The sequence below is a fragment of the Talpa europaea genome (assembly GCF_964194135.1).
Source record: "Talpa europaea genome assembly, chromosome: 10".
NCBI classification, from domain to species: domain Eukaryota; kingdom Metazoa; phylum Chordata; class Mammalia; order Eulipotyphla; family Talpidae; genus Talpa; species Talpa europaea.
Genome location: NC_140077.1, coordinates 4,480,328 through 4,508,325, shown reverse-complemented (window position 1 = coordinate 4,508,325; position 27,998 = coordinate 4,480,328). Strand labels below are relative to the sequence as shown.

General features: G+C 58.1%; 1 protein-coding gene across 1 annotated transcript; it reads right to left on the bottom strand.

The window, feature by feature from the left end:
- Positions 1-6,370: 6,370 nt before the first annotated feature.
- CHST15 (carbohydrate sulfotransferase 15) lies at positions 6,371-27,860 on the bottom strand (the record flags this gene model as incomplete). The annotated part of the gene is made up of 7 exons (XM_084244532.1): positions 6,371-6,561; positions 7,986-8,133; positions 11,714-11,870; positions 21,307-21,463; positions 24,249-24,395; positions 26,104-26,443; positions 27,327-27,860. 7 exons carry the CDS (start codon positions 27,858-27,860, stop codon positions 6,371-6,373), a joined length of 1,674 nt encoding a protein of 557 aa, XP_084100658.1.
- Positions 27,861-27,998: the final 138 nt, after the last annotated feature.

The following is a 27,998-nucleotide window of genomic DNA, read 5'->3' as shown; positions in this document are numbered from 1 at the left end:
GAGCCGAGGACGTCCCACATTTCGTGGCCAGGACGGAGCCGCCTGCAGGTTGGAGGCCTGCAGACAGGTGGGAATGTTTCGGGAGCAGGCGGCAGGCCAAGAGGTGAAGCTTAGCTGGTCTTCACAGTCGAGCTTCTCCGGAGGACACGTCTGGACTCAGAACCTCGATGACGTGAAATCGTACCCGCCTCCCACAAGAACTGCGTCTTTGCAGACCCACGTCTTGTTACCAAGAGTTGTCCTGCGTGACTACATGCTGCATGTGTCAGTGTGTTTGGAAATGTGTTTCCTGTTGCGTGAGGGCTGCATCAGCGCCCCTGCTTGCCTCCTGGGCAAGTAACATTCACCATCTGGCCCTTGTGGAAAACCTGCGTGTGTCCAGAGCAAAAGGCAAGAAGGCACTGAAGGAGCAGGAGGGGCCTGGAGACTCAGGGTCCACTTGGGGGGTGTGGTGGGGCTCGGAGCAGGGTCTGGGGCCTGGGGACGCGCCCTGGCATTGACCCCCATGCTGCCTGGGGGGAACCGAGGAAGATGGGATAACTCGGGGATGGTAGGGGCCTGGGGACAGGTAGAGAGGTTCAGGCAGAAACATGCCACTGTCCCCCCCGAACCCCCACAGGTGCCCTCGCCTGTTACAGTTCTGGTTGGCTTGGTGGCGCTCTGATCAATATCCGTCAGTCACTGATCAATACCTGTCTCCTGCTAGAGCCCAGCTCCACAGGGTCTGCTCTCCCCAATCCCCCACCCCAGGGAACAGTCCACACCGCGGGAAGTCGGGAGGGAAGAACCCAGCAAGGAATCGGTGAATGTGCCAATGCACCCCGCACCCACCTGGCCCCACATCTCTGCAAAGCTGATGTTCAGGAAAGATCTGTGGAAATTCAAATTTTGACTCCAGAACTTTGTCTGGAGCGTGTTCCCTGGGTGCCTTTGGAGCCATCAGGTGGGGCTGAGCCAGGGGCCACGGTCCACTTGACATGGTTCTGCCAGCCCCCCAAGATACCCCGAAACCACCCACAACCTCAGGGTGAAAGAGGCCTCTGCCAGCAGGAGCCTGAGCTCCGCGGCCCTTCCAGCAGGACAGCCCCGCTTGCTCCCTCCCTCCTCCTAGAAGCCCTGTCGCCACCCAGGCCCCAGTCACACCCAGACCCCAGAGGGGCAGGTGGGCAGACACCCCACTGCGGCCCACCGTGGGGTCTGTGAGGTGGGGGCTGAGGGAGGAGGGGAGTCCAGACAGGAAAAGCATCAGGGGCTGGAGCTGGGAGTAGACGGGCAGGCAGAGGGCGCACGGGACGCACCAAGGTTAAAAGCTGATTTTCACGTTAAAAGGGACAAAATCCAAGCTGACATCCTACTCTTTCTGGGGTCAGAGCTGTGTGACCTCAGGCAGGTGTGCATCCTCTCTGATCCCCCATGTCTCATGGACTCCGACACCCAGTCATGAGGCCCATCGACCTGGATGCAGAAAGGACGGTGGTGTCCCCAAACTATGGGGGGTCTCTGCAGTGGGGTGCGAGGGCAGGCCTTGAACCCAGCTCACCGGGATCCAGGCTCTGCACGTGCCCCAGAGGGGCAGTGCGGTGGGAGCAAGTCAGACAGTCTCTTTCAAGGAAACCGTAGAGGGGTTTGCTCTTCTCCGGGAGCAGCAGCTGGAAACTCTTCCACGAAGACTCCCCGGCCCAGCCTCTCTGCTCCGAGAGGCCGGGAACTCCTCAGGGACGTGGAGTGCCAGGGCCTGCTGTCCCCTTGCTGGGCAACCTGGGGCGCCTTGCGGAGACCTGCCCAGCTCTGCCCAGGACGGCCTCTGAGGGGCATTCGGAGCACAGAGCCAGAAGCCCCCGAGTCCAGGGCCCACGCGCTGCAGCCGCGGCCACCACGGGCGGGGAGACACAGAGCAGTCCCCGGGCGCAGACACGGAGCCAGACACCCACGCGGCGACCAGCTGCCGCCACCCAGCACGGACTGATCCCAGCGGGTTCCAGGATGACAGGTGGCGACCAAGGCGGGGCCTGCCCAGCCTTCATCCAAGCAGCTAGTTCTCCAGGGACAGCAACATGTGCACCCTAAGCACCCCACCGCCCGCAGCTCCTCATCCTTCTGCCCAAGCAGGTCTGCAGAGGAGGGAATGCAGGGGCGGCAGGGGCAGCCAGGGCAGGAGGGCTGGGGCCGGGCCGAGTCGGGCCCGGGACAGAGCAGAGGGCGTGGGCTCCAGTCCAGCTGGGGTCGCTGGGCAGTGAGGTCAGCGGTCAGCCTTGCAGAGCAGCCGCGGAGGAGGCTGGGGCCACGGGGATCTCCGGGCCAGGGTTTCTCGGGGACCAAAAACAGTCTGTTTCCGCGGCTTTCACAAGCTGCCCCCCTGGAGGCATGACTAAGTGGAAAACAGCGGAACCTCAGAAACTCAACACTGGCTGCTGTGGGTCCCTGGGGAACTAAGAGAAACCGCCTCGGACACACTCGGGGGCCACACCACCCCGAGCTGGGGAAGACACCCCCAGGCTGGGCGCCCTGTGGCTCATCTGGGAGAAACCAACAAAGACCCCCTACGGTGCCCACGTCCTAATCCAGGATCCCGTATATGTCACCTCACAGGGCCAAAGGGGTTTTGCAGATGGGAGCCGGGGCGGGCAGCAGTCCCAGGGCCAGGGGTCGAGAGGCAGACGCCATGTGACCAGCAAGCAGGAGGGGCTGCAGGCCAGGAAGGAATCCCAGAGGCTGGAAGGGGCCGGCGGCAGCTCTCCCCAGGCGCCTCCTGAGGCAGCCAGCCCCACCCTCAGCTGACTTTTGCCCAGTGAGGCCTATTCGGGAGTTCATGACCCCCAGAACTGTGAAGTAACAAACTGGGTGGTTTTAAGCCACTAAGTTCAGGGTAAATGGTCACAGCCAACTGCAGAACATGGACACGGCTCCCCAGGGCCCACCCTGCCCGGCAAGGCCTCCGTCGGGGACCCGCTCCCTCCCTCCTGGCCGTGGGGAGCCCTGCCTGGCAGGGTGAGCTCTGGGAAAGTGAGCTCGCCACGAGTCCCAGCAGGCTCTCCCTAGCAGGCAGGCACGCCGGCCCCCGCAGGGCGATGTTTCTGGAACAGCAGCAAGATTCCCACCCACACATACCCCCTTGCTCCCCACAGGACGCAGCCTGGAATCCCTCCACCAGGAGTGGGCCCGCTTCATTCCCCAAATAGGGTCACTGGGGAAAAGGTCATGGTGTGTGTATGTGTGTGGGGGGGGTACATGGATTTGGGCCTCCCCTGGTGGTGCAGGCGGTTGAGTGCTGCTCTGTGAAGCTGTCCGCAGCCTCTGCAGCGCTGCTTCGATCCCAGCCGGCTGGCGAGGGTCCCACATGGCGTGCAGACCCCTCCTGCCGCCTGCTGCTTCCCTCAGCAGTGTACTTCGTCAGTCTGCCTGCTCTGCTCCCTGCTCTGTCTCTGGTGAATCCTCTCACCCTCCCGTGCAGCTGGCCTGTAACCTGGTTCTTGTATAAATAAAAAAATCTCTAAAAAAAAAAGGAAAAGACATGGATGACCCTCATCAGAATGGTCCCTAAGGGCCTGTTCTGGAGTGGCCAGGGGTATGGCCATACAGCATAGAGGGTTTGGGGGTACACAGACTTGCCCCCTTGTCCTGTCTGCCCCCCTTCCTCCCTAAAGCACACTGCTGAGAAAAGCCATTCCTGGCTCCATCAACAGAGATGGGGTCCTCCTCATGTCCAGATCTGGATGCCACCAGCCCCCTCCCCTTATATACGACAGGGACAGCAGGCACTGCAGGGGCGTCACTCTCCCAGGGTGGGTATTTCCGGGACTGGGGAACCAAGCCAAGGTCCACAGTCCCAGGGTCCACAATCCCAGGACGGCCCAGCTGCCAGAACCCCAAAGCTGAGACGGCCCCACCATCCCCTCCTGAGGTTGCCCCCCGCCCCGCGCAGTCAGATGTCACTGTCTGGTGGTGAGGGCTCATACCCAGCGAGGCCACAGCCCTCACAGCCCCCAGGGTCCAACAAGCCACGCTGAGAGGCCCAACGGGGAGCGGCAGGGCCTGCATCACTCAAACCCCAACCCCAAACATGGGAAGACCACTCTGAGCCTGCCCGCGCAGGGCCAGGGCTCACCACCCCGACTCAGCCACGCAGGCCCACGCCCAGGTAACGCTGCACGCTGCCCCGACAGGGTGAGTCCAGCTCTCTTGCTCGTCCCCAGACGCCGCAGGACCCCCACACAGACGCCCCCTGCAGGCAGGCCAGGGCCGGAGACCCTGCGGGCCGACGATCCGAGGAAGAGCACGCGCTCTCGGGCCGGTCCTGGGTGCACATTTAATTATGTTAAATATTAATAAAAGTCCAGCGTGACTGTGGGTGGATTAACAAAGCTTACAGGACTCGGGAGGATGATCTCACAGGACCCCACACACAGCTGTGGGGAACACAGAGGACGTCAACACCAGGTCTCAGGAGCACACTGTGTCACTTTAGTTTGGGGTGACAGGCTCGCAGCCGGCCCTGGGAGCGCGCCGGGGCCGACGGGAGGACCCTCGAGGGCAGCGACAAGCCTTCTGCAGGAAGGTCTCGGGAGAAGCCGCCGCCAGGCGGCCTGGCTGGCACGGGAGGGTGGGGGCTGCATATATAAAAACATTTGTATAATACACCAAATAATATTGGAAATAATAGCTCCAGTGGCACTTCTGTAAGAAGCAGGTTCACACCGCACGTTACCACATGCATAGCCGTGTGTAAGGAAACCCCGTGCTTATGCGGGGGGGCGGAGTAGCAAAAGACGTACTGAAAATGACAAGTTGGCTGCAGAGGCGTTAATCCATGAGCGGGCTGGGTCCAGAATGGGGGAGCCTCACCAGCCACGGAACTGAAAGGGAGCCCACTAGGAAAACGCACCCACGCATGCACGCACCCCACACGGCAAATAAATACGCACACACACTGAGTGATCTCTCCCCACCGCGCGCTGTGCTTGGGCCAGGTTCCCCGGCTGCCGCTGCCCCGGATGCCACCTTTGAGGGAGCAGGGGGCCCGTCCCGAACGTGGGCGTTCGGGACACAGCAGCTCATCCGTCTCTGATGCAGAGACCCCAGCCGAGGCTGGTGGCTGCAGGTGACAGTGCTGCTGGCTCTGGCTGGTTCACAGGAAGTTCCCTTGAAGACACCAGAGTGCAAGGCTTCATCAGGGTCGGGTGTTGGCTTCCATTTCCCCCCATCACATCCAAGAAACCACAAGACCAGTAGCCCAGCCACTGGCGAACCAAGCTGCCAAGTGGCCCAGCATGTTCTGTTAAGAACATGGCTCCCGGCATTCTCTCCCGAGCCCCAGCAAGCCACCCCGACCCCAGGCTTAGCTCTCACACTGTTTCTGAATCAGGACAGAGCAGTCTGCTGACTGAGTAAAGGCCTTGGCCACACAGGGGGAACCTGGACCTTAAGCGCAGTGGGGAGCACAGTGTGGGGTGGTGGGGTGGGCGCAGGAGAGGGGTGTGGCTCAACCCTGAAGCCTGTAGTGGGCCAGACCCAAGGCCTCAAACACCTGCCAGCTCTCGCGTAACCCCGTGTGCATGGCGGGCCGAGGACCCGAGACTCTCCACGACCCGCCAGGGCTGCTCCACGTGGCACTGACAGCACAGGCGTCCCTTCCGATCATAAGCTGAGTTATATTCCAATTATAAACTGAAGAAACTCTTGAGGAAGCATCTGAAGAGGCAGAGAAGAGACGAGGGCTGTGAGTGCAGAACGCCATTTGTGCTGGGGCGTCCATGGGCTCTCAAGCACAGGCGCAGCCCGGAGGCCAGGCCGGAGGTGGCGCACCACGAGAGCCGAGTCGTTCCTTTCTCCCCTCTGGTGAGCAGTGCAGGGAACACGGTTTATATCTGAGTAGACCAAAGGGCTGACTTTGGAGTCAAAGGGGGAGAAAAGGGCCTCTGTTCCCATTCTCTGCCCCCAACGGGGTTAGTGCTCTGAACAAGGGGGTCTCCAAACTGAGTGTGAAGTGTCAGGTCCGGGCTCACCTCCAGGGAGCTCATGCGGTCCCAGCGCCATCCACCCCAGACTCAGGCTGTCCTGGAAGCAGGTGAGGCACTGCCCCCATGATGCTTCCCATGAACCCAGGGCAGCCCAGCCCGTGGCGGCCCCCCACCTGGCCACGGGGCTCTGGTCGTGGGCTTCCAAGGGCTCAGGCGGGAAGCTCCGAGAAGGGCTGGCCGCAGGCTCTGGAACATCACAGATTCTGAGTGCTTGTAACAGACGCCCGGCGGGAAGGAAGACTCGAATCCTGGGGTTTCTCCTCGCTGCACGTACATCGGTGCCCCACAAAGAGAGGCCTGGAGAGCCTGGTGATGACGGACAGCGGGTGGGCGCGGACGGAGGAGCTCCCGCCTCAGGTCTTCTTCCACGCGAACGCCTCGTCGGCGAGCACCTGTGCCAGTCGAGTGTTGAAGGGGCCGTAGAAGTCCTGCAGGATCTTCTGTGTGACTGGCCACATGGGCCCCAGGTTCCTATCCTCGGGGCGCCGGGCGTTGGAGGCGGGGCTCTTGGTCATCAAGGCCTCTTGCTTCTCACTTAAGGGCCCTGGAATGAAAAGAAGACAATCTTCCCGTGAGGCAGGAGGCCTGTCGGGAAGCAAGAGGAACTTGGCCCCCTCCCCACCAAGCTGTGTTGAGACAGGGGTTTCCCTGGAGAAGATGTTCAGAGACTAAAATGCTTTGGCTGCATCCATGCGAGACAGAAACGGCATCACGAACAGCAGAGGCTACGCCAGCGTGCATGTCGCCTGCCACGCTCGCAGGACTCCCCAGCAGTGCGCCCTGAGCCTCCCTTCATGGCTTCCTTTCCATCTGCCCTTAGCGCGGCTGGCAGCCTGTCCCTGGCTCACCACGCAGCCTGCCGGGCACAGCCCGTGTACTGAGCAGCAGCAGATGGAACCTGCTACCAAGGTTTCTCCTCCAAAGAGCTGATGCAAAGGGCCTGTGGCCCACTGCCGGAGCTCCCCCGGCAGCAGACTCCAGCGGGCAGAGGCTGGGGAACGAGCCAGCAGGGCCGCCCTGAAGCTGCCACCTGCATGCCCAGCCTTTCACTGGCTCCCCCAAGGCGTCCGGGGAGAATACAGAACCGCCACATCCCGGCGCGCGGCGGTTCTGCGCACGGGAGGAAGAGTCCGTCTCTGGGATGAAGACGAGCTGATTAGCGTGACCGCCTCTGCAGGTGGCCGAATCACAGAAAAATGGTTCTAAGCCCTCAGAAGGGAAAAGAGATCACGCTCCATCACGTGACGAGCTCTCCAAGGAAAGGGAAAAGGAAAGCAGTGGTGGGGGAAAGATCAAGAAATATTCAACTGCCAAAATGCCCAGGGGAGCAAATCAGAGCTGGGGCACCCCGGGAAGGACGGTGGGCTCCCCTCCAGCCATTCCAGCTCTGCTTTGGGAGCCGCATGCACCTGGCGGCCCCTGGGCCCAGGAGACACCGCCACTGGTTGTCACCGTGCCCAGAGGCTCCCACCGGGGCCTCCCCGGCCTCCAGGCAATGGCGTCCTCAGTTGCAGGCAGGCGCCCCTCCCCAGAGGCCCAGGAGTGTGATCAGCTACTACCCCAAGGGTCACCACGGAGACAATACAGTGACCTGCCCATTCCCTCCTCCATGTCCAACAGCCTCCCAGGACTGCTGCAGCCGCCCCCGAACCCCTGCCCAGCCTTAAGGCTCACAGCCATTTCCTTCCGGGTGAACTTCTGTGAGACTGGAGCCCATCGTCATGACAATGTCCGCCTTCCCCTGTCATTCCACCAGTTATTGGGCCTTTGAGCCACGGAGTCCCTCTGTGTCCCCCTGCAGGGGACCCCTCGCTGCGGGGCTGGGCCCCACATGCCCCCGGTACTGGCTCACAAGCTGCTGAACAGCCTCCCACTCGGCTGTGTCCACCGGCTCCGGCGCCTGCACGCAGTCTGGGGGCCACTGTCCCCGAGCCCAGGCCCTGCTCCCCGGCTCCAGTGAGGTCATACCGAGGTTGAGAAACTGGAAGACCCTGTGCATGGTGTACTTGACGCTGGACGCGTGGTCTTCCAGGCGGAGGATGAGGAACTGCTCTTTATTAAACACGGTGAGCCAGTCCAAGAGGTACACGGCGTACAGGCCCACCTGGAGCCTCACCTGGGCAAAGGAGAAGGCGCATTATTTCAGGAGCGACACCCCAATACTGCAAGAGGCGATCCCACCCGGGGTGCCCCAGCTGACGACGGCCCTCGGAAGTTGGGTTCTAAACACCACCTGTTTCGCTTCTTGCTGACGGTGAAGCCACACTCAAGGCGGCCTTCAGTCCTCGCCGCTGCGCTGCAGGAGCCCCAAGGAGGCTCCCATCTCAGGGAGGACTGATGAAGGTGAGGCCCAGACCCCCCACCAACTCCTGCCGTCTCTGCTCCTGCCCAGCACACGACAGCCGTGCAAACACCAGCAGACGCCAGGAGATAAGCCAGGCGAGGTACCCCGAGCACCTGGGCCACATGGCTGTCCGTGACCACAGGTATGTGCACCTCAATGCAGGCAGTGCTGTGTGGAGCCCTCCTTGCTGCCCACGTGTGCTGGATCCTTGTCCCTCTGCTGCCTCCATCATGCCAGACTGCGAGCCTGGCCATCTGGCAGGAAGAACTGACCAGCTCACCAGCAGTCTGACCTTCAGCCTCAGCTCCCGGGAGGAGGCCTCTAGGCACCTGGGCTGTCCTGCCTGATAAGACTACCTTTGCAGGGGGTCAGGCTGATGGACAGTCTAACGAGGTGAGCTTTGGACTTCCAGTGTTGGCCTGACCTCCAGCAGGGGCTGGACATGAAGGTCAGTCACCTGGGTATTAAGTGATTGAGCCCCAATGAATACTCAGGACCCCAGAGGCTTGGCCACCCAAACCTCAGAGCTGGGGCGTCCCTGGCTGACAATTTACTCAGGTACCATGGTCACACCTGGGGAGTAGGGAGGGTCAGCACGGCCAGGCCTCACCAGGACGGTATGACTTCCGGGCCCCGTGAGCTCCTCCCTTGGCTGGTTTTGTGTCCGGGGTGAACCCTAACACTGAGTGTAATAACCTTTGGGGTGTTCTGTCTAGTGAGAGACGGCACCAGTGGGTGGTTGGGGAATCCCCAACGAATAGATGGTGTCAGAAATGAGAGCAGCCTTGCGGAGAGCCCCCCAGCTTTACAGTCAGCCTGGAACTCTTGGCAAAGCTCAGGAGAGAGCAGGCCTCTCCGCTCTGCCCTGAACCCCATCTCCAGGGCTCCTGCCCTGCCCCAACTCTCCCCAAGTCCTCAGGTCCCAGCTCCATTCACGGTCTCCTACTCGCCCAGTCATGGCCACCAAGCCTTCTCCCCCCACACCCCACTTCGGGCTCCCTTAGCTCAGGCACCCCCAGCATCTGGCGAACCCTCCCCACTCCTGCCTCTTGCTCTGCTGGAGGAAAGTCCTCCGTCTGCCTCGACATCCCCCACCCCCAGGCCACCTGTGACCATGAGGGGCTCCCCCGCTGTCTCACTTCTTTAGGTAAAATTCCTGCATCTTATTTTCTATCCCCCTCCCCAGCTCGACCTTGACCTCCTCAAGGGCAGGGACCAGGGCCCTTCCCTGGGCCTTCCCAACCGGCCTGGGCACTGACCCTGCCAGAAAACAGACATAACAAGACGAAGAAGCGTCCGACAAGCACGGACAGAACGTGCAGCCGCTCGCTAGTCTCCTCTCTCACTGCTCTCTGTCCATTTCATTATTTTTTCAATCGAGCAGGAGGAGGTGGAGGAAGAAAAACCACCAGCCCAGAGACGCCAAATGGAATGAAGACAAGAGGGTGTTTAGGGGGAGGGCCCCATGCACTGAAGACCAGAAAACATCAGTGCTCGTGAGAGCTGAGCGAAGCCTTGAGATCAGCGGTTCCAGCCAAGGGGGGCCCTCTTCCACAGCCCTGGGAGACCCACCCACGACGCCCCAGCGCCGACCTCACCACTCCCAGGAAGCCCCCGCAATGTGATGGGGGGGGGCTCCACTGAGGGGCAGCCGCTGCCCACCTCTCCTCCCACCAGGGCTGGGCTGCATCAGGCACGAGACAAAGCCTGTCGCCACCAAGGCCCAAGTCGCAGCACCAGGCACAGACGCAGGAATGCGTGGAGGGGCAGACCCCGCAACCCCAAACATGCCTCCTTGGCACGGGGCTATTTTCAGCTGAAAGTGTTTGAGGAGAGTCTCTGCCCTCCCCCGTCTGCCTGAAAGGACCTAAAACTGCAAGGGTGTCCCCACCGCCCTCCCCACCAGAAAGGACACAAGTTAATCCCCAGAGACAAGTCTCGGCCGGGCGCAGCACTAGAGGACTCAACAGGACGGGCCTCGCCAAGACCGGCCCGTCCCTTCCGGCTCCCCCGGATATTCCCCTCTCCACAATCTGCTGCCCAAGAAACTCAGCGTCCCTCCCCCTTGTCTGTGGCTGATCACAACGCCCGGTGCTGTCAGGACGCCACGGAAGCGGGGTCCTGACTCCCCGCTGAGCTACTCCTCTCTGCGCCCCGAGCGTGCAGGTGCACCTGGCAATAAACGTCTGTGTTTCTCCCACCTGTCTCCTGCCAGGCGACTCTCAAGGCCCCAGACAGACCCTCAGCCGGTGGAGGGAAAGGCTGGCTCTCCCCGCACTCCAGGGGAACCGGCCATCCCTCCCGAATCCTCACAACAGCCCGCGAAGCGACATTAATGCCCACATCACACTGAAGCTTCTTGTGGAAGTTGAAACGGTGGCGGTCACACAGCCCGTGGACGCCTGCTGGGAATGCAGCCCTCACCACTGTCGCCAGCTGTCCGCGTGCAAAGCCCACCCCTCCCACCCGTGTGGACGCGGACCCTGTGTTTAAGCCCATTTGTGTCTCTCCCCCCAGACGACACACTCTGGCAGGACAACCTGCATCGTACCTGCTTCCTCCACATCCCACCTTCTAGGTAAAACGGCTTGATGACAAGGCAGAGGAAGCAAAACCTCTCGACCTCGAGCCCCACCACAGCTGGAAGTCCCCTCGCCTCTGCCTCAAGCACACCTACTCCCGCTTCCACGTGACGTGCCGGCACCGGCCTCCCCGCCCACCAAACCTGCTGAAAAGAAAGGCCCTTCAGCAACCCAGGGAGCTTCTGGTTAGAAAACCAGCCCTCAGCTGAGCCCAGCCGAAGTCACCATGAACGGCTGCTTTTGCATATGAAAAGGCAAGACACAGACAGCTATATTCTTGAAGGAAAGCAAGAAAAAAGAAAAGGGGTCCATGAAAAGCTTTCCCCGGGGAGACCCTGCGAAGAAGCACTCCAAGTCACGGGGGTCATTTTCAAACCACAGAACAAGCCCCCATCTGAGAAAGATGCTCTTAAAGCAATTGGAGGGTCCGTGTCCTCGCCGCTGCCAACTGCCAGGGGTGTTCTGAGCCCCGCTAAATGGCAATCTTCCTAAATGAGCCTTCATTCTCTGGAAGAGGAGGCGCGAGCATTGTCACCAGGAGCGATTAGCAGGGAAGAAAGCAGGGCGCCAGCTGAGAGGGCCCATCCGCTTTTACAGTTTTTACACCCAGGAACATTTGTTTTTGCATTCGACACCCTGAAAGGCGTGGGGAGAGGCATCTGCACATCAAATGCGGCTCTGTGTTTATATGCTAAATCCAGCCCACGATGCCACTTGCATAACAACCACGGAGTAGCCGATGTGGGGGGCGGGGCTCCCCGGAAACTCACAGGCATGGCGTTGTTGAGGGTGTTGTTGTAGACGCAGGCGCGCAGCGAGTAGTCCAGCACGCAGCTCTCGAACAGCTGCAGCGCCTCCGTCACCTTCTCGTGGAAGTCATCCGCTGATTTATTGGAACTTGCAAAGTAGAGGTAGTCTGAGTACAACCTGGGGACGAAGGACACGGTTAGTTTTGCCACCCGCAAAGGTGAAATTGCGCCATTTGGGTGACAGTGAAAACCAACCAACGTGCAGCTACAGTATCTGGTTTTGTTCATTCAAATACAACCATTTTCCTTTGTTCCTCTGCAGACAGCCACTTCCACCTCCCCTCACAGCTCGGCTCTTCTGCGCTGAGTCCACCCTGGCCCCAGACACACACAGAGCAGGAGGCTTCGGGCTGACACCAGATCACAAACATTGTAGCAAGAGAGGCCATGACAATTTTATGTTCCTCCCGGACCCTCTCTCCACCCCTGGAAGCAACAATAACAAGCAGATCTGCCCCTTTCACAGTCTCGCAGCCCCCACCAGCGTCCCGGGCCTGCCCATGGCCGTTGGGATGCTGAAAAATACACACGTGTGGGATGTATCTTTCAACGGTGGTGAGGACCTATTTTTAACCCGATTTAGAAATACCCCACTACGCGTGTGCTCCCCGGATCTGCTCACACGGATCACATGCATGTAACGACATTTCCATCCAGGAACTGACAGAGTCTCCGTGACCGAACTTCTGAACACGAGTGTCTGTCTTTGTATTTTAACAAAAATCCTGCGAGAATTTTTCTGGCAGAACATGGCTTCCTAGCAACCCGGGAGCCAGATTCATGCACCCTCAAGATCTGATGGGGTTCCTTCCCCGCCTCACCCTCAGTTGAGCCAGAGTCCCCCTAACTCTGACACTGCTCTCAGTAATTTTCCACCTGCAACACCCCTCCGGTCTGCCCTCACCCCAGAGCCCTGGCCCCCTGCCCTGCCTTCCCTGTCTGTGAAAAGTGGCAGAATCATGACTGTTTTGCTTATTTTAATTCTCTGCAAAAAAAAATTTTATTGTACTTTCGACAGCATAGATTTTTTACACCATGGAATATTTATTTTTCTGCCATCAGATAAATAAAAAATAAAATACAGCAGAGTAGTAAGCAAACTTCTCACCTCGAGTCTCTGGATAAATCTCCCCATCCGTCCTGACTGACAGTCACAACCCCCAGAGGGGACCTTTGTTATCAGCTTCTTCCTTTCAGGGAGCACTGTTCAGGTCCCCCCAAAGAATTAAGCTAAGGCTTTATAAAAATGTCTTCTCGGAGCAATGCCACAACCCCCACAAACCCCACAACCACTCTCTGGAGAAAAAGACTCAGGCAGTAACCTTGGATGAGTAAAAAGCCGGACGTATTAAAACCATTCAGAAAAAGTCAAGGGAGACAGCAAATATATCAAGACTACTTATCCACTTGGGCCTCAAAAAGCTGAAGCAGGCACACTGTGTGAAAAAATTGAAATGTAAATTTTAGTCTTTAAAATCAACTGGACAATCAGGAAGTGGGGGTCAGAGGCCAACATGGAAAATGCAGAAGGGATTTATTTAGTTGACATGAGCTCTCAATGAATCATGACAGAACGACAGGGACACTGCTGCAAACTCAGGATGCATTAATAGAAGTATGACATTGAAAATGTGGGAGGGTGTCACTCTGCTTTACCCTGGCAGGTCAGGGCCCCAAAGGTTGTTTGCCTTTGGCAACAACAGCCAAAAGGTATGGGGGGGAGCAGTTCCACCTGGGGGAGCAAGACTCAGCAGGAAGGATGTCAGCTTCAATGCGAAGAGGCTGTCCAGGCCTGATAGACCCGTCCCCTTCCCCTGAGGGACTGACTAGTGAATAGAAGGTTTGGTAAAAAAGACTGCTCTGATACAAGGGAAAACATCTCCAGCTGGGGCAGTCCACTTAAGGACAGGAAGAGCAGCAGAGGCTGGAGGAGACACAGGGCCCTGGGCAGTGTACAGCCCCGACACCCTCCCAGACCCGAGTTTCATGGCTGCCCGGCTCCCTCCTGCTAAACCACCTCATTTTCTTACTCTCAAACCATCCTGAACAGATGGGCGTTGCATTTGGCCAGGACTGTTTCCAACAGCAATTCCAAATATAAGCCCGAACGCATTCCAGGCCTTCTGTACTGCGGTTATTTTGGAAGGTTGCTGGGGCAGCCGTGACCGTGGGCCTGAGCTCAGAGGCTCGGCAGGGTTCTTTTCCTGGGAACCCCATCCTGAGACCCCAACACTGGTGGGAGCAGAACTGGATGTGTTGGGCGACGGGGGGTTCCTTCAACCCGGTGTCCCTGAAAGGGATCTGGAGGGACTGTGTCTCTTCCCAAGGGACAGAGGGCCGGCCCCCGGGGAGCCTGAAAGCCCAGTAAAATCTGACCCCGCGGCCATCGAGTTGATTCAACAACACTGATGGGGCGTGGGCCTGAAACTGAGCCAGCAGAGGGGGGCCTACAGGCCGCTGCAAAATAGGAGCAGCACTGCGCAGGGGGGGCCCTGCCAGGCTCGCAGGAGGGGTGTGTAGCTCCTGAATCCTCTCCACTTCCACCCCCAACACGGCCACCCCCACATGGGGCTCTCCCTGCTCATGACCGCCCTGGGGGCTATTTACGGCCATCACCCGACTCGGGGGGCTCCCACGGCCACACAGACCAGGGGCTTTGGGCTGGGGCCCAAGACACCCCACCAGCCTGACCCCAAAGCCCATGGAGCTCAGCTGACTAGGTGCGGTGCTGGCGCTGAGCTGAGAGTCGGGATTTTGTTGTTTTGATGTTTTTATTGTTTTAGGTGCAGAGCGACTTGGAAGGAGAGTCAGTTCTGCTGCCAAAGTGCTGAGGGCCTGACGGGAGACTGGCACGGCACGGGCACGTAGCAGCGCAGCACGCAGACACCACAACCAGCACAGCCACTTCACCGGCGCGGTCGGGGGCAGACGTGTGTACGGAACAGCGTGTCGGGCAGCCAGGAAAATTCCAGCGACCGCAAATCGACCTCCAGGTACCCAGCGTAGAGCCAGGCCCCACCATGGTCCTCTATCACTTGTAGTTAAAATTCACTGCTTCCTGCAAGAGCTGTTTTAACGATTTTTAGGGCTTTAGATGTTTAGTTTTTGAGCTCAGGTTTTAGTTGAAATTCTTAAATGACAATGTGCCCCTCCACTGGCCTTCCCTGTATGTGGAGGCCCCGGAGAGTCCCGGCTGCTGCGCGGCTTGGTGGCAGCCTCTCCTGCGCTGGGTGTCTCTCCCAGTCACGTCATTTGAAATTAAGATTTAACCCACATATGGTGAGAGTCACCCTGTTGAAGGGAACCAGCCATTTTCGGGAAATGCACAAAGCTGTGCAACCATCACCAGTCTAATTCTAGAACGTTCTCATGCCTTATGCTGTTTTTGACCTGTCGGTCCCCAAAGGCCCACATCAGGAGTCACTGAGACCACCGAAGCACCCAGAGGTGGGGCAGGTGCCAGGTCCCAGTCGGACAGGTGCCACGGCTCCGCCCGCCATGGCTCTGGCCTGACGCCCGTGGCTGCTCTCTGGCTCCGAGAGGACGGAAGCGGAGGCTGATGCGGCAGACAACGGGGAGGCTGGCAGCTCCCCACGGGGTGTGGCCCCACTTCCCGAGCTCCCACCACCCTGGCCAGCTGCTCCTTGGCAACTCCCACATGCGAGGCCACACAGCTGACGGGGGGCACCCCAGCCCTCACGGTCCCACAGCCACGTGGAGGGTCGTCTACGTGGCACGAAGTGGCTGCCAGAGCTATGTCCTCGTCCTGTACCACCTGCCCACCGGGCCCCTTCAGCTCCCTCCCAAGCCTGATCTTCGGTCCTTGGCCGAAGTTGGCCAAGAGGAGGATAGGGGCCCACGCAGGCAGCCCCGAGGACCCTCCTCTCCACAAGCCACCTGGCTTACAAGCGCTCTCGCCCCTGCGCTAGGTGTCTGCCCAGGGGAGCACGGAGGAGGGGGCGCTGCCTGGCTCAGGCAGTGGCAGAGCCAGGCCAGAGCCCCAGGGTGTGGCCCTCACCGACCACTGCCTCCAGGGCTGGCCAGTGTGTGGCCAGGGCCACCACCCCCTCCTTTGGAACACTGACCAGCCCCCTCGGTTGGGGTGGGAGGTCCCTAACCCACACTTGGCTCCAGACACCCCTCCAGAGCCCTCCCGCACCCCACCAGCCCTGCCTGGGTGCACGCCTCACCTCAGACCATCCACAGGCCAAGACCTGGCGGGGCCTCCTCTCCATGGGCCCCTGGCCACACACCGCCCTCAGCAAACAACCCATGTGGGAACACTCAGGACTGACGGTGACTTTGCAAACCTCTCCCCTCAGAAAAAACAGAGCTTAGCACACGGGGACCTCAGCGGGATGCTTTTTCTCCATCTAAAGCTCGATGCGGCTCTGAACAGCTTCAGAGACACCCTCACACAGGCCCAGCCACCCTGGCCCAGACACCGCCAGGGCCCCCCACGTCTCCCCAGGAGGCCTGAGGCCAAGCCCGCCCTGAGGCTCCGGGCTCTGTCCTGTGAAAGGGTGTCAGGCCACCATGAGGCCCAGGTGAAGGTGACCGACACCCAGCCAGGCAGCCTCGGGGAAGCAAAATGCCTGGGATTGAACAGGCAGCTTAGAGACTCCTCAATCTCCTACAGACAGCTACTTGGGCCTCTGACACCCCCAGCGCCCCAGAGAAAAGGTACCTGAGGGGGGAGGGGGATGGAAATGGACCTGTGGCTGCCGCCATGACCTTCATACTGCCAGTGGCTTTTCCTGCTCCTTCTCCTGCCCACAGGGGACTTCACGGAATTCCCCTTTTGATGCTCTGTATTAATAATTAATAATTAATCCAGTGGCAACGAGGAACAGCCAGCTCTTTAAGCCACGTACAAATGTGTTACGGGGAAACAGGGGACCCTGGGAGCCCGCTCTCTCTGCCACAAAGCACCCGCAGGGTCCCTCTGCTGCCCACCCGCGCCCAGCCACCGGAAGCAGGCGAGGTGTTTGGAGGGCTGAAGACCCACGCTCGGCTGCAGTGAAGGTCCAGGGCAAGTCAACAGCCCCCCGGCCCCCAGTTCCAGCCACATGTGGGCACCGCCCTGGGCAGGCGTCTTGCTCTCCCTGACGTGTGCCAAGTGACGAGTCCATCCGGCCCACAGCACCACAAAGACCGGGCCGGCTGCGGGCATCATCCTGCTCATGGCTTCCAGCCCAGTCCCTCCCAGGAGCCGCCCCCTACCCAAGCTTACACCTCCCCAGGGCTTACACCAGCCCGGGTCCAGAGACTGCTGAGCATTCCCCCGGTGGCTGAGACCTGAGTCACACCCTAGCCCTCCTGGCCAGACCTGCCCTGTCACCTCTCACAGGGCTTGTCCCCTTCACCTCCTGCACCCTGGCAGCTGACGGAAGGCAGGGGTGAAAACTGGGCTCCTCTGTCAGACCGAGCAGGGATTAAATCCCTCTGGCCACTTTCCAACCAGGCGACTTGGACAGCTGACCTCACCCTGCTGGGCCCACACAACTTACCTGTGAACTCATCACACCTCTCACCTGCTGGCAAACTTCAAAGGAGGCTCTGCCTGAGCCAGGCTTGAGGGGTGCTCAGTTAACACCAGGGGACATAATGGGGGGCTAGCCCCACCCCCTCTTCTAGGCAAGCCTCGAGGACAGCAGATGGGCAGGACTTTGCTCTCCATAACTAGCATATCTGGGCACTCAAGAAGTAACCAGTGAGTGGGTGAATGAGTGCTCCTTGGTTATTATTATTATTATTAGCTACTATTGTGACATAATAACATAATATTAACTAATAATTATATAATATTTTCCCACTTACCCAAGACTACGTAAATGTTACGTATAATAAATCATTTAATTCTCATAATCCTAGAAATAGGGTTGCTATCCCCCATGTCAACAATGAGAAAGCACAGAGAGGTTAAGGAACTTGCCCAAAGTCACACATCCAGTGAGTGGCAGCAGGGGTGAATGCAGACCACGGGTCCCCCAAGGCTGTCTCGATCACCTAGATGCTCACCACCCGCCTCCCCGCAGGGGAATGAAATCCATGAAACCAGACCCTGTCCACAGGCTTAGCCCTCCTGCGACTTTTGTCTGAATGCCCGACTACAAATAAATGGATACATTTCATTAAGCACCTCATTCCATCCCTAGTATATCATAAATAGATTAATTATTTAGCCAGGGTCGTTAAAATATCAGATTATATAACAGATGAAGAAACTACTGCCCAGCTCCAGGGCTGACGGCACATGGGTCAAAATCAAGTTCTTCCTCTGTTCTGAGCTGAGCTCTCTGACCCTTTGGGCACCTCATAAACCCCGAGGGACCCACCAGGCGATACTCCAAGCAGGCGTCCCAGCACAGCATGCGGAGAAACCCCAGGTGCATGGCGGGAAGACCCTCACACGGCGCACAATCTGCTCCAGCGTCGCAGGGATGAGCCAGGTTGGAGGGTCAGCAGCTTCGGCCATTTTTCACATGTATTGGGGCTGTAACTGCCACTGAGTTAAGAGCCATCCCCCCAACCACCTCACAGATGAAGAAGCAGGAGGCTGATGGGACAAGCGCTTGGAAAGAACCGTCTCTCCACTTAAGGATCGAATTAAAAGAAGAAAAATCCTGCTTGTAATTGGGGACTTCTTTTCAATTAATTAACTGGGCCAATTTAGCCCAGAAATGCTTTGCATTTCAAACTGTCATTATCTCCTACAGAGAAACTTGTAACTAGAATTCCCGGCTGGCCCCTCTGACCGTGAGAACCAGCCCGTCCACTCCGGCCCCAGCTCTTCGTTCTTCCCCAGAAAAATGAAGGGCCTGACTGACTGTTAACATCTTTCCCTGGAAACACAAAGGGGACTTCATTCCGATTACTATTTGAGCATTTCCAAAACCTCCACCTGTAATCAATGGCAAGGAAAAAAGATAAATGCGAATCTCAGACCAGAAACTAACATTCCCCTCGCCCCCGGCCCGCCTCTCCAAGCCGGCGCGTAGAAGGACAAGAACAACTGGGTCCAAGCCCAGTGGGGCCGGGTGACCCAGGGAGCCTCCCTGGCGGAAGGACGGTAGGGCTGGCGGCCAAGACCCATCTAGACCGATGGCCTGAGTGTTTGTTTCTTCAAGAGAGACCCAAACAGCCAACACTCACCGTCCTTCCCGGCCAGGACGAGGCCGAGCCAGCCATTTCCGATAGGTCACGAGTCACGGGTTTAAAAAAGGAAGACATTCCTATTGTCACATATTTTTATAAATGTTTTAAAAGTGATGAAACAGCTGCTGCTGTCAGCAACCCCGCAGAAAACACCCAAGAACACAAATTCAGGCCGGGGGGCGCGGGGAATGCTGGGCAGGGGATCACTCTGGAACGTGGATTTGGCTGCTTCTCCTGTGTGAGGCTGGTGCCTGGGGTCTTGCAGGATCAGAGCAGAGGACAGAGAGAGCAGGTACAGTAGGTAACGTCTAAGAGGGACCCCAAGGCCCCCGCTTCTTGGCTCTGTGACAGCCTCCCCAAGCGGCATCTAACAACAGAATGTGGGAGTGACGGGGGAGCGTCTCATGGTCACGTGACAAAGATCTGGCCTTCTGTCCAGCAGACATTGCCCCTCTGGGCAGCCACATGGCGAGGTCCTGGCCTAACTATGGAGGGCAGCCTCCAGCCAACAGCCCAAAGAACGGACCCTTCTTCTGGGCGCCAGAGGACTGAATTCTGCCAACATTCCTGTGAGCGTAGGTGAGACCCTTCCCCGTACAGCCAAAGTTCTTACCCTGGACCACCTTCCTTCTTTGTTTACTCAGCAAACTCTTACTCAGTCTTCAAAACCTAGTCTGGGGCCTCCCCGGTGGCGCAGCGGTTGAGCGCTGGGTTGCGAAGCTGCGCGCGGCCTCTGCGGCGCCGGTTCGATCCCCGGCTGCTCCCCGGCCACCAGAGGAGGGTCCCACATGGCGTGCAGACCTCTCCTGCCGCCCGCTGCTCCCCTCAGCAGTGTACTTCGGTCCTTCTGCCTGCTCTGCTCCCCGCTCTGGCTCTGGTGAATTCTCTCGCCCTCCCGCGCTTCTGACTGTGCCCAGTGCATGTATAAACAAAACAAACAAACAAACCAGCAAACAAATAAATAAAGCATGCCTCTATAAAAAAAAAAAAAAAAAACAAAACCTAGTCTGGCCTCACCTCCTCCAGACAGCCTTCCTGCACGTTCACACTCACGCTCACACATGCACACTCCCCTGCATAGATAAGGTGACTAGAAGAAAATATGAATAACCGTTATCTGGGGACATGTTTCTTTAAGAGAGTTTTCCTTACAGTTTTTAGAAATTCCCACAGCATATGCCCTAGCCGTCCCTGACAAGGACACCAGCCAGAAAGGCGTCGGGATGGATCAGTTCCCAGGGCTGCCATCACAGACCCCCACCAACCACAGCTCAGGACAACAGGCATCTCTTCTCTCAGTCCTGGGGGCCAGAAGTCTGGGATCGGGGTCAGTAGGGTGGGCTCCCGGGGCTCCAAGGAAGGGTCTCTTTCACTTTGCTCACCAGGCCTCTCCCCGTCTCTCGACATCCCCGTGTCTGTGCCCAATTTCCTCCTCTCCTGAGGACACTGGCCAGTGGAGCAGGGCCCATCCTAATCCAGCGAGACCTCACTTCACTGAGTCCATCTGCAAAGACCCTACTCCCAAGCAAGGTCAAAGTCACACCTAGAGGGAGTGAACATACACCCGGGGGCCGGGGACGTAATTCCCCCGCAGCCAGCCCGCAGTAGTGAGACACAGGGGCCCCCACGCTGGAGAACCACACAAGGAAGGCCAGCTCCAGGGACCTCCCGCAGACAGACCCACTCTCAGCAATGGAAGAACATTCGTGCAGTGTCCCGAGCTGGACTGGCTATCTTGGTGGGGAAATGGTCCAGACTGGAGGCCGGGGTCACTGACCTGGTGGGTCAGAGGAGCGTGCGACTAAATGACTCTGAGGCCCCATGGGTGTCAGTCACACAGTGAGCACCGCCCAGCGCCGGCGGGTCACCCGCACCTGTCTCATCCATATCCGCCCCCTCAGCCTCAGCCACGCTGGCGGCCCCTGCTCCTTGGACAAAGCAGCCCTCACCACCATTTTCCCTTTCTTCGGTCTCTCGAGGAAAGCGGGAGATGGCACTTTCCGAGCCAGCCAGGGTAAAGGCATCCCTCCAGTCAGGACACGGGAATTCTAGGCGCTCACCCTGGGAGAGCCCTGACACCCCTCTTCCTGGATTTTTCTCATGTCCCGACTATACCCAAGGGAGATAGTGTCCCCACGTCAAAGCCGCCCAAGCTGAGGCCCACTGGCCAGGCTCAGAGTTACTTAGGAAACAAGCCCCAATTTGTTTAGACACAGTGAAGATTGCCCCAAGAATAACATTTACATAAGAAATAGCAGTGACATTGCACGTTAAGCTTGTTTATTTATAAAAAGAAAAAAAAAAACAGGCAAACTCTTGCTTGCGACGAGAAGGAAGAGTGGTTTTCAAAACTGCCTTTTCTTTCGCCCCCTAAACAAACGCCTCCAGCGGCTCACCTCTCCACGGGGTCCCGCAGCATGACGATGAGCTTGGCGTCCGGCTGGAAGGCATGGATGAAGTCCTGCGTCAGGAAGGGCGGCTCGCCCGCGGTGCTGTTGTCATAGAAGAAGGTCCAGGCGTTGTTGTCCCACATGGTGGAAGCACTGGCCTCCCCTGGAAACAGGACGCTGCAGTGAGGGGGCTGGCGCTGCCTTGAGGGGCCAAGCCTCACTCCCTGCCTTCCCCGGAAACAGCCGTGGCTGTGACAGTGACTGTGACGGGCGAGCTGAGCACAGGAAGAGCACCCTCAGCCCAGGCACGCCCCCACCCCTCCATTCTGCAATCAAGGTGGCCCCCGAGACACTGAGCTCCCCTCGCCTCCCAGCTCGGAGTTGAGGGGAAAAACTCCCCCAGCTCTGTCTCCCAATTTCACGATGTTTCACTTGGCTCACCACGCATAGCTCCGGAGCATTTTAAGGGGCCACTAAGAATGTTCTAAACAGTTTCCTTCAAAAAAGCGTCAGGAATAAAGGACTCATTTGGGGAAGCTGGTCCTCCTTATGAGACCGGATGCAATGGGCATCAGGCCTTTTTCGAAATCACATCGTCATTCCCAGAGCCCGCTCCAGACCAAGAAGAGGCAGGTCAGCGGGAGGCTGGTGGGCAGTCTCGGGCCTGTGTCCGGCACGCCTGCCACCCCATGCCCGCAGCTGGCACTCACACAGCTCTGACCAGAGGGGCAGAAGCCAGGGCAGACATTGATCACGGTCTGCAGGAGTGAAGGATGAAACGGCTCAGCCTCCATTCCAGGACAGGGGTGAGGCCAAGACAGAAGCTGAACATCCTTCTCTCAGCTAATTGAACCAGTTCTGATTTTTTAGGGCAGGCTTCAGAGACTCAGAGGAAAAAGCAAATCAATGCATCATACACTCAACTGCCTGGCACTTTACATAAGGCGATACGACAATTCTGGAGTGACTTCCTCGGGGGAAATCGCAGCCACAGACCCCTAGCCCCTCGACTAGGGGTGAGCGTTCGCAGGGTGCAGCGGCCAGCAGGGCCCCGTTTATTCCACCAACTGTGTGATCACACCCAGGTGAGCACCTCTGTTCTAGTCTTTATTCTTTTTTAAGAAATAATCCCGCAGAATACAGAAAAGATAAGTCAGCCAGGGCCCTTCGAAAATTCTACTCACAGCAAATGAAGGAGTATCAGTGAAAGGGAAGTATGGAAAACTTGTCAAATCTCAAGAGTGAACTGGTTCCATGACCATGGGGCATCTGTCCCTCCACCTGCGGTCTGTCCAGCCACCCATCACCTCTCCACCCAGAAAGCATTCATTTGGTGCCTAACAAGTGCTTGCCACTGCGCTTGGAATTGGGGGCAGATAAGAGAATTGCCCTCCACTCTTTGACCTTGCCAGCTAAGGAAAGACCCCCAAATCAATAAACAACCAGAGCCCAATTTTGCAAGTTCAATGTCACATAGCCCCATGACAGGGCAGCAGGGGGGCCAAGAGCAGAGTTGGAGCCTTCCTAGGTGTCTAGAGAACCCAGCCATGGAGCCCTGCAACTAGTCTTCAGCCCAGGCCACTGAGGAAAGGCAGGCCGGTGGGCCACGAGGAGGAGCAACACCCTCCCCCAGGGTCCAGCCAGAGGAAGCCCTGCAGAGCCGGTCGGCGTTCTGCAGCAGCCCAGGCCAGATCGGTCCAACAAGCCATGTCACAGCTGTGCAGACTGTTGCAGAGACAGGCTGACCCGTCACATGGCTCAGGGCTGGCCGGATCGGCTGGCCACCTGCCTTCAAACTCCCCCACTCTACCTGTGGGTGCATCAGCCTTTAGAGGTCTTCCTTTCTAAATCTAGAAGTATATAAAATTAGGAAATCAAACGCAGGTTTTCCTGTCTCATTTATTGTCTTAGGCTCCACTTCCTGGCCCCGGGACACATATTTTTCATTCTTTCATGAGGACGTGAGCTTTTCCTAGAGGCTTACAATGTGAGAGTCATCGTCAGATATGCCTGAGACTTGTGGTTTGGACCCAATGTTGCAAGAAAACAGCTAGTGGCCAATCTACACTGATGGGGGCGGGGATGGTCTCCTCTGGCCCCAGGACTTGATTTCCTTGAGCTAAAAATGAATGAGTGAATGAATGAATGAATGAACAGGGGTGCAGGCATGCAAGCCCAGCCCCTTAGCCATGAGTCATGAGTAAAGAATCATCTTTCGAATGGTTGATTCCAAACCCTCTTAGTTGCTAATAGATTCACAGAACTTGCGGAATCAAAATATAATAGATTGAGGAAAATAAAAAAATCGAGGGCTGCCTCAGTAATCAATTTAAACAAAATAAGCGATTCGATTTCTCGCTTTGAGCAGGTGTAAGTGGATGAATGTCTTGTAAGCTGAATCCAATACCAAGAGCAAATAGATACGTTTTTCATAAAACATTCTGTGAATTTTTAAAACAAATGATTATTTCTCAAACAAGCTCGTTCTGAAAGTCTAAAGGCATTAGGTCCACAAAGGCTGGGCTTCTCAGCAGCAATTAGTCACCAAGGACAGGCAGGGCTGCAGCTATTTCAGGAGAAGCCGCCTCTGAGTTCAGCGGGTCCCAGCAGCCAGGGTTACAAAGGCCACAGGTATTAAATTGATGACGAATCATCAACTGCATCTCTGCTCCCCCACCCAAACTGACTCAGATCCAGCTATCATGAAAAGAACTCAAGTTTGCCTGCTTAATTTAAATAAAAACAAAGAAACGGCAACTTTAAGTCATGTCAGCCACACTTGAGTCTCCACGAATGAGAAAGTCTAATTGTCTCTGCTTTGCAGAAGCCGGACGAGGGAGGCAGCCTGTCACCAGGGGTAAGAGAGGCTTCGTACCCAGCCACAGGCCTCTGACCTGGCCCAGGGCAGGAGCTGAGCCCTCTTGGGGGCTGCCAGAAGGAAACCTTACCGATAATGATTTTATTCATCTTGCTCTGCTCCTTCTCAGAGCTGGCCTGCAGTCCTTGATGAATCTGGTGTGCCGCCAGATCAAAGAGGTCCAGATAATCTTCCACGGGGTAGCGGTCCCGCAGCCCATCTCTCAGGCGGACAATTCCTATGAGAACAGAGAACCCGGAATTTCTGAAGACAAAGCTACGCTGGGGTGGTGGCCTCCTGCGAGTGATGGAATGAGGTGGAAAGATCCCAGGTTCCAGCTATAGCAGCAAAGGGTGCGCCCAGGTAGCCGCATGGGGTTGGAGGGGGTGGACGGGTATCTACAAGCCCCTGCCCTCCTTCACCCACCCACACGCCTCAAGGGGTAGAAAACAACATGCCTTTCAGCTGTAGTCAGCTGAGAGGAAGACCATCTGCTCAAGAACTATAACGTGTCGACTCGGAGGCCACAAACTTTGGGTCTGGGTAACAGGGGCGCCACACCAGGTGAGACCTGAAGTAGGCGGCAGCCATGGCATCCCAGACACACACCTTGCATCAAACAGAACTGGGGGAAAGGCAGCCTGTCTGGAGGAGCGGCATCCTCCAAGCCCAGGCCCCCAGAACCTTCCTGAGCTTCTAACTCCTAGCCTGTCCCCTCAAGCAGCTGGCCCTTCTGTCCAAACAACAGGGGACATGAAGGCCCTCCACTCCTTATCCCAGCACTGGCCACATGCAGCCTAAACTTGCCTTAGAAGTGGGTAAATTTCACTCACAAATGTATTAACCACTCAGTGCCCCAAACCATGGCTCCCAAGGGCAACAGAAGCAGAGAGAACATCTGTGAGCCAAGCCTCTGAAGCAGGATCCAGGGGCCTCCTGGACACCGGCTTCCGGAGGCATGTCCTGGCCCTCCCTCATCCCCACCTGCGGGACCTGGTTTTGATTAGCAAAATGGAGAGCTGGGTCTGGGGGCGACACCTGGCAAATGAGGAAGGATATGAACCGCCGGTCCTCACAGCCACGGCTACCAGACACGTCCCTCCGGGAAGACATTAAAGGATTAAAATCCACCCTTGTCAGGAAACACACCGAGAACTGGCTGAACTCGGGCTTGGCTGGGGAGATCGTCTACAGTTCCCATCTAAGTCCCCTCGGTCCTTCCCCCAGAAAACTCCCTGGACGCACACTGGACTTTGGAATTTGTCATCACTTAGCTCCAGTCACCAAAACATCCCCTGGCAGAAGGGAAAAGGTCAAGGAGAGGAAACAGTGACCCAAGGGCCGCAGGTGGCTCGGCTGGGAGAGAGCAGAAGCCAGCCTGCGGGAGGGACGGACAGGGAGGGTCCATGTGGGAAAGGGGTGCTACCAGGAGGACTGCCCAGAAATATCTCTGTGGGCAGGTCGGAAAAAATGAGGTGTAAATGAACGCAGGGATGTGCGCACAGGCCCTGGGCTGCGTAAGCAGGAGGCAGCGAGGTTTTCCTACTGTCTCCTCCAGCGGAAAGAGCACAGAGCCAGGCGTGGACACCCCAAACACACTGCGGGGTCCATGAGGCACCCCACAGTTACCACCCCCCGCCCCAGCCCCTGTGCCGGGCCCACAAGAGTCTGCACCCATCCCTCGCTGTGCACACACCTGGCACGCAATAAATGCCCCCGGGTGGTTGCAAGCCAGGGTCCGGCCTCTGTGGGTGTCTGCCCACGGGGCCTTCGCGCCAGCCCCCTGCCCGGGCCCCTCGCGGCACGCAGCACCCAGCACCCAGCACCCAGCCCAGCAGCGGGCACCCGGCCCCCTCGGTGCCTCCAGGCGGCCTCACCCGGGTGCGCCGGGACCCGGTCTCTGGGGCGGTGACACCCCGGCCCCGCACACGCGGCCGCGCACTCACCAAACCTCTTGCGGGTCCACCAGTGCGGCTCTTTGATGGCCGAGAACTTCACCTCGGGGTGCAGCCGCAGGCGGTCGTACAGGTCGGTGGTGCCGCACTTGGGCTGCCCGATGATGTAGAAGCGCGGCAGGCAGCGCAGGCGGAAGTGGCGGCCGTGCGCATGCGCCAGGTGCGCCCAGAAGGCCTTGCGCAGCGCGTCGAACGTGGCGCGGAAGCGGCGCGAGTAGAGCGCGTAGGAGTTGGTCAGGTACGGGTCGGTGGTGTTCCGGCCCGTGAACTCCTCGTACCAGCAGGGGCTCTTGCTGTTCGGAAGGAACTTCCTGGGGATGACTGAAAACATCTGCGGCGAGAGGGGAAAAGGGGGACACGCGAGGGGAAATGAGCAAAAAGGGTCCCCTCACCGCCCCCCCCACCCCAGGCGCCTGCGTTGCCCGCCCAGCGCCGCCGCCTCGCCAGGGGCTGCGTGACCGGCACCAGGCGAGGCCGGCACCAGCCCGGTCTGGCTGTCCTTAGCCCCGAATAAAAATAAAATATGGAGCGAATGAAGGTAAAAGTCCAGAGAGAATCCCGTCCCCCACGGCCAGCTTTTGCTCATTTGTGCCAACACATGCGCGCACCATCTCGTGAAGTTCAGCAGTGGGAATCCTTAGCTTGTTGTCGCTTTTATTCATGCATACAAGAGCTGGGGTACAGGCCAGAGGCGGGGGGTGAGAGGATTCACCAGAGACAGTGGGGAATCGAACAGAAATACACTGCTGAGGGGAGCAGCGGGGAGACAGGAGAGGTCTGCCGCGCCATGTGGGTAGCTCCCTGGCTGGAGGGGGATCCAACTCGTGCTCCAGAGGCTGTGGATTGCTCCATAGTGCGGTGCCTAACCCCCTGCACCACCAGGGGGTTGCCTATTTAACGGCCATTAATTTAAATGGCCACCAAAGATAAAAGTCACTATTAGGAGGGAACAGCAGCAGGGCAATGGAGATCCACAAAGACAGCCTTGTCTCCGGCTGGAGGGACCGGCGGAATGTCCAGCAGCTGGGGCTGGGCCACACGCACAGGACACAAGCTCTCAGGGCACGAGCCGGAGACTATCAAGCCATTGGCCCCCCCCTGCACTTGAGAGGTGTCCCCACCATTTTCTTCCCACTCCCCAAAGTCGGTGATAGAAAAGGAAACACCCACTTGTTTTCTTGAATCAATGGAGAGTTTCGTGCGAGGTTACTCACGTGTGACTCCTGCTTTCTGAGGTCACCCACATCAGGGAGCTGCCTGGTGGTGAACTCAATCCTGGCAGTGATGCTGCTGATGGTTAGTTTCATGCTGGCGTAGTCCTTGGCGTAGGAGGTGTTGGCCGCGGGGGGCTGGAGATGCTCCTTGGCGTCGTTGGGGCTCTCGCCACCCATTACGCTGGGGCTGCTGGGGAAGGCTCCGTAATGGAAAGGGGACGAGATGAGCAGCTCTTGGTGGGCCCCTGAGAGGATGTAGGAGGCCATCACTAGGGTCATGATGACCAGCCCAAAGACGAGGCTACATCGCTTCCCTTTCTTGAGGCGCAAAAACCCGCCCCAGCTCTCGCTCCCTTCAGCCCTCACTTGGAGAACGGCCAGCAAGTTCATCTGCTTACGGTCCACGCGGAACACAATTTGGTTTTCCCCGGGGCACTCGTGGCAGCTGTGATGGGGAGCCCCCACGCAGCAGCCCCGCGGGCCGTGCGCGGCACCGGGTGACAGCTGCTGGCCGCAGTTCGCACCAGGCCTCATGGTGAAGCCCAGGGAGCTTTGCCGGCCCCCCGAGCCATGGGCAAGGCCCCAGGAGTGCAGGTGCAGGCAGGTGGGGCCGGGCGCTGCAAGGACGTCTTGTGATGATGGACGAGGGTCAGGAGGAGGGCACAGGCGATA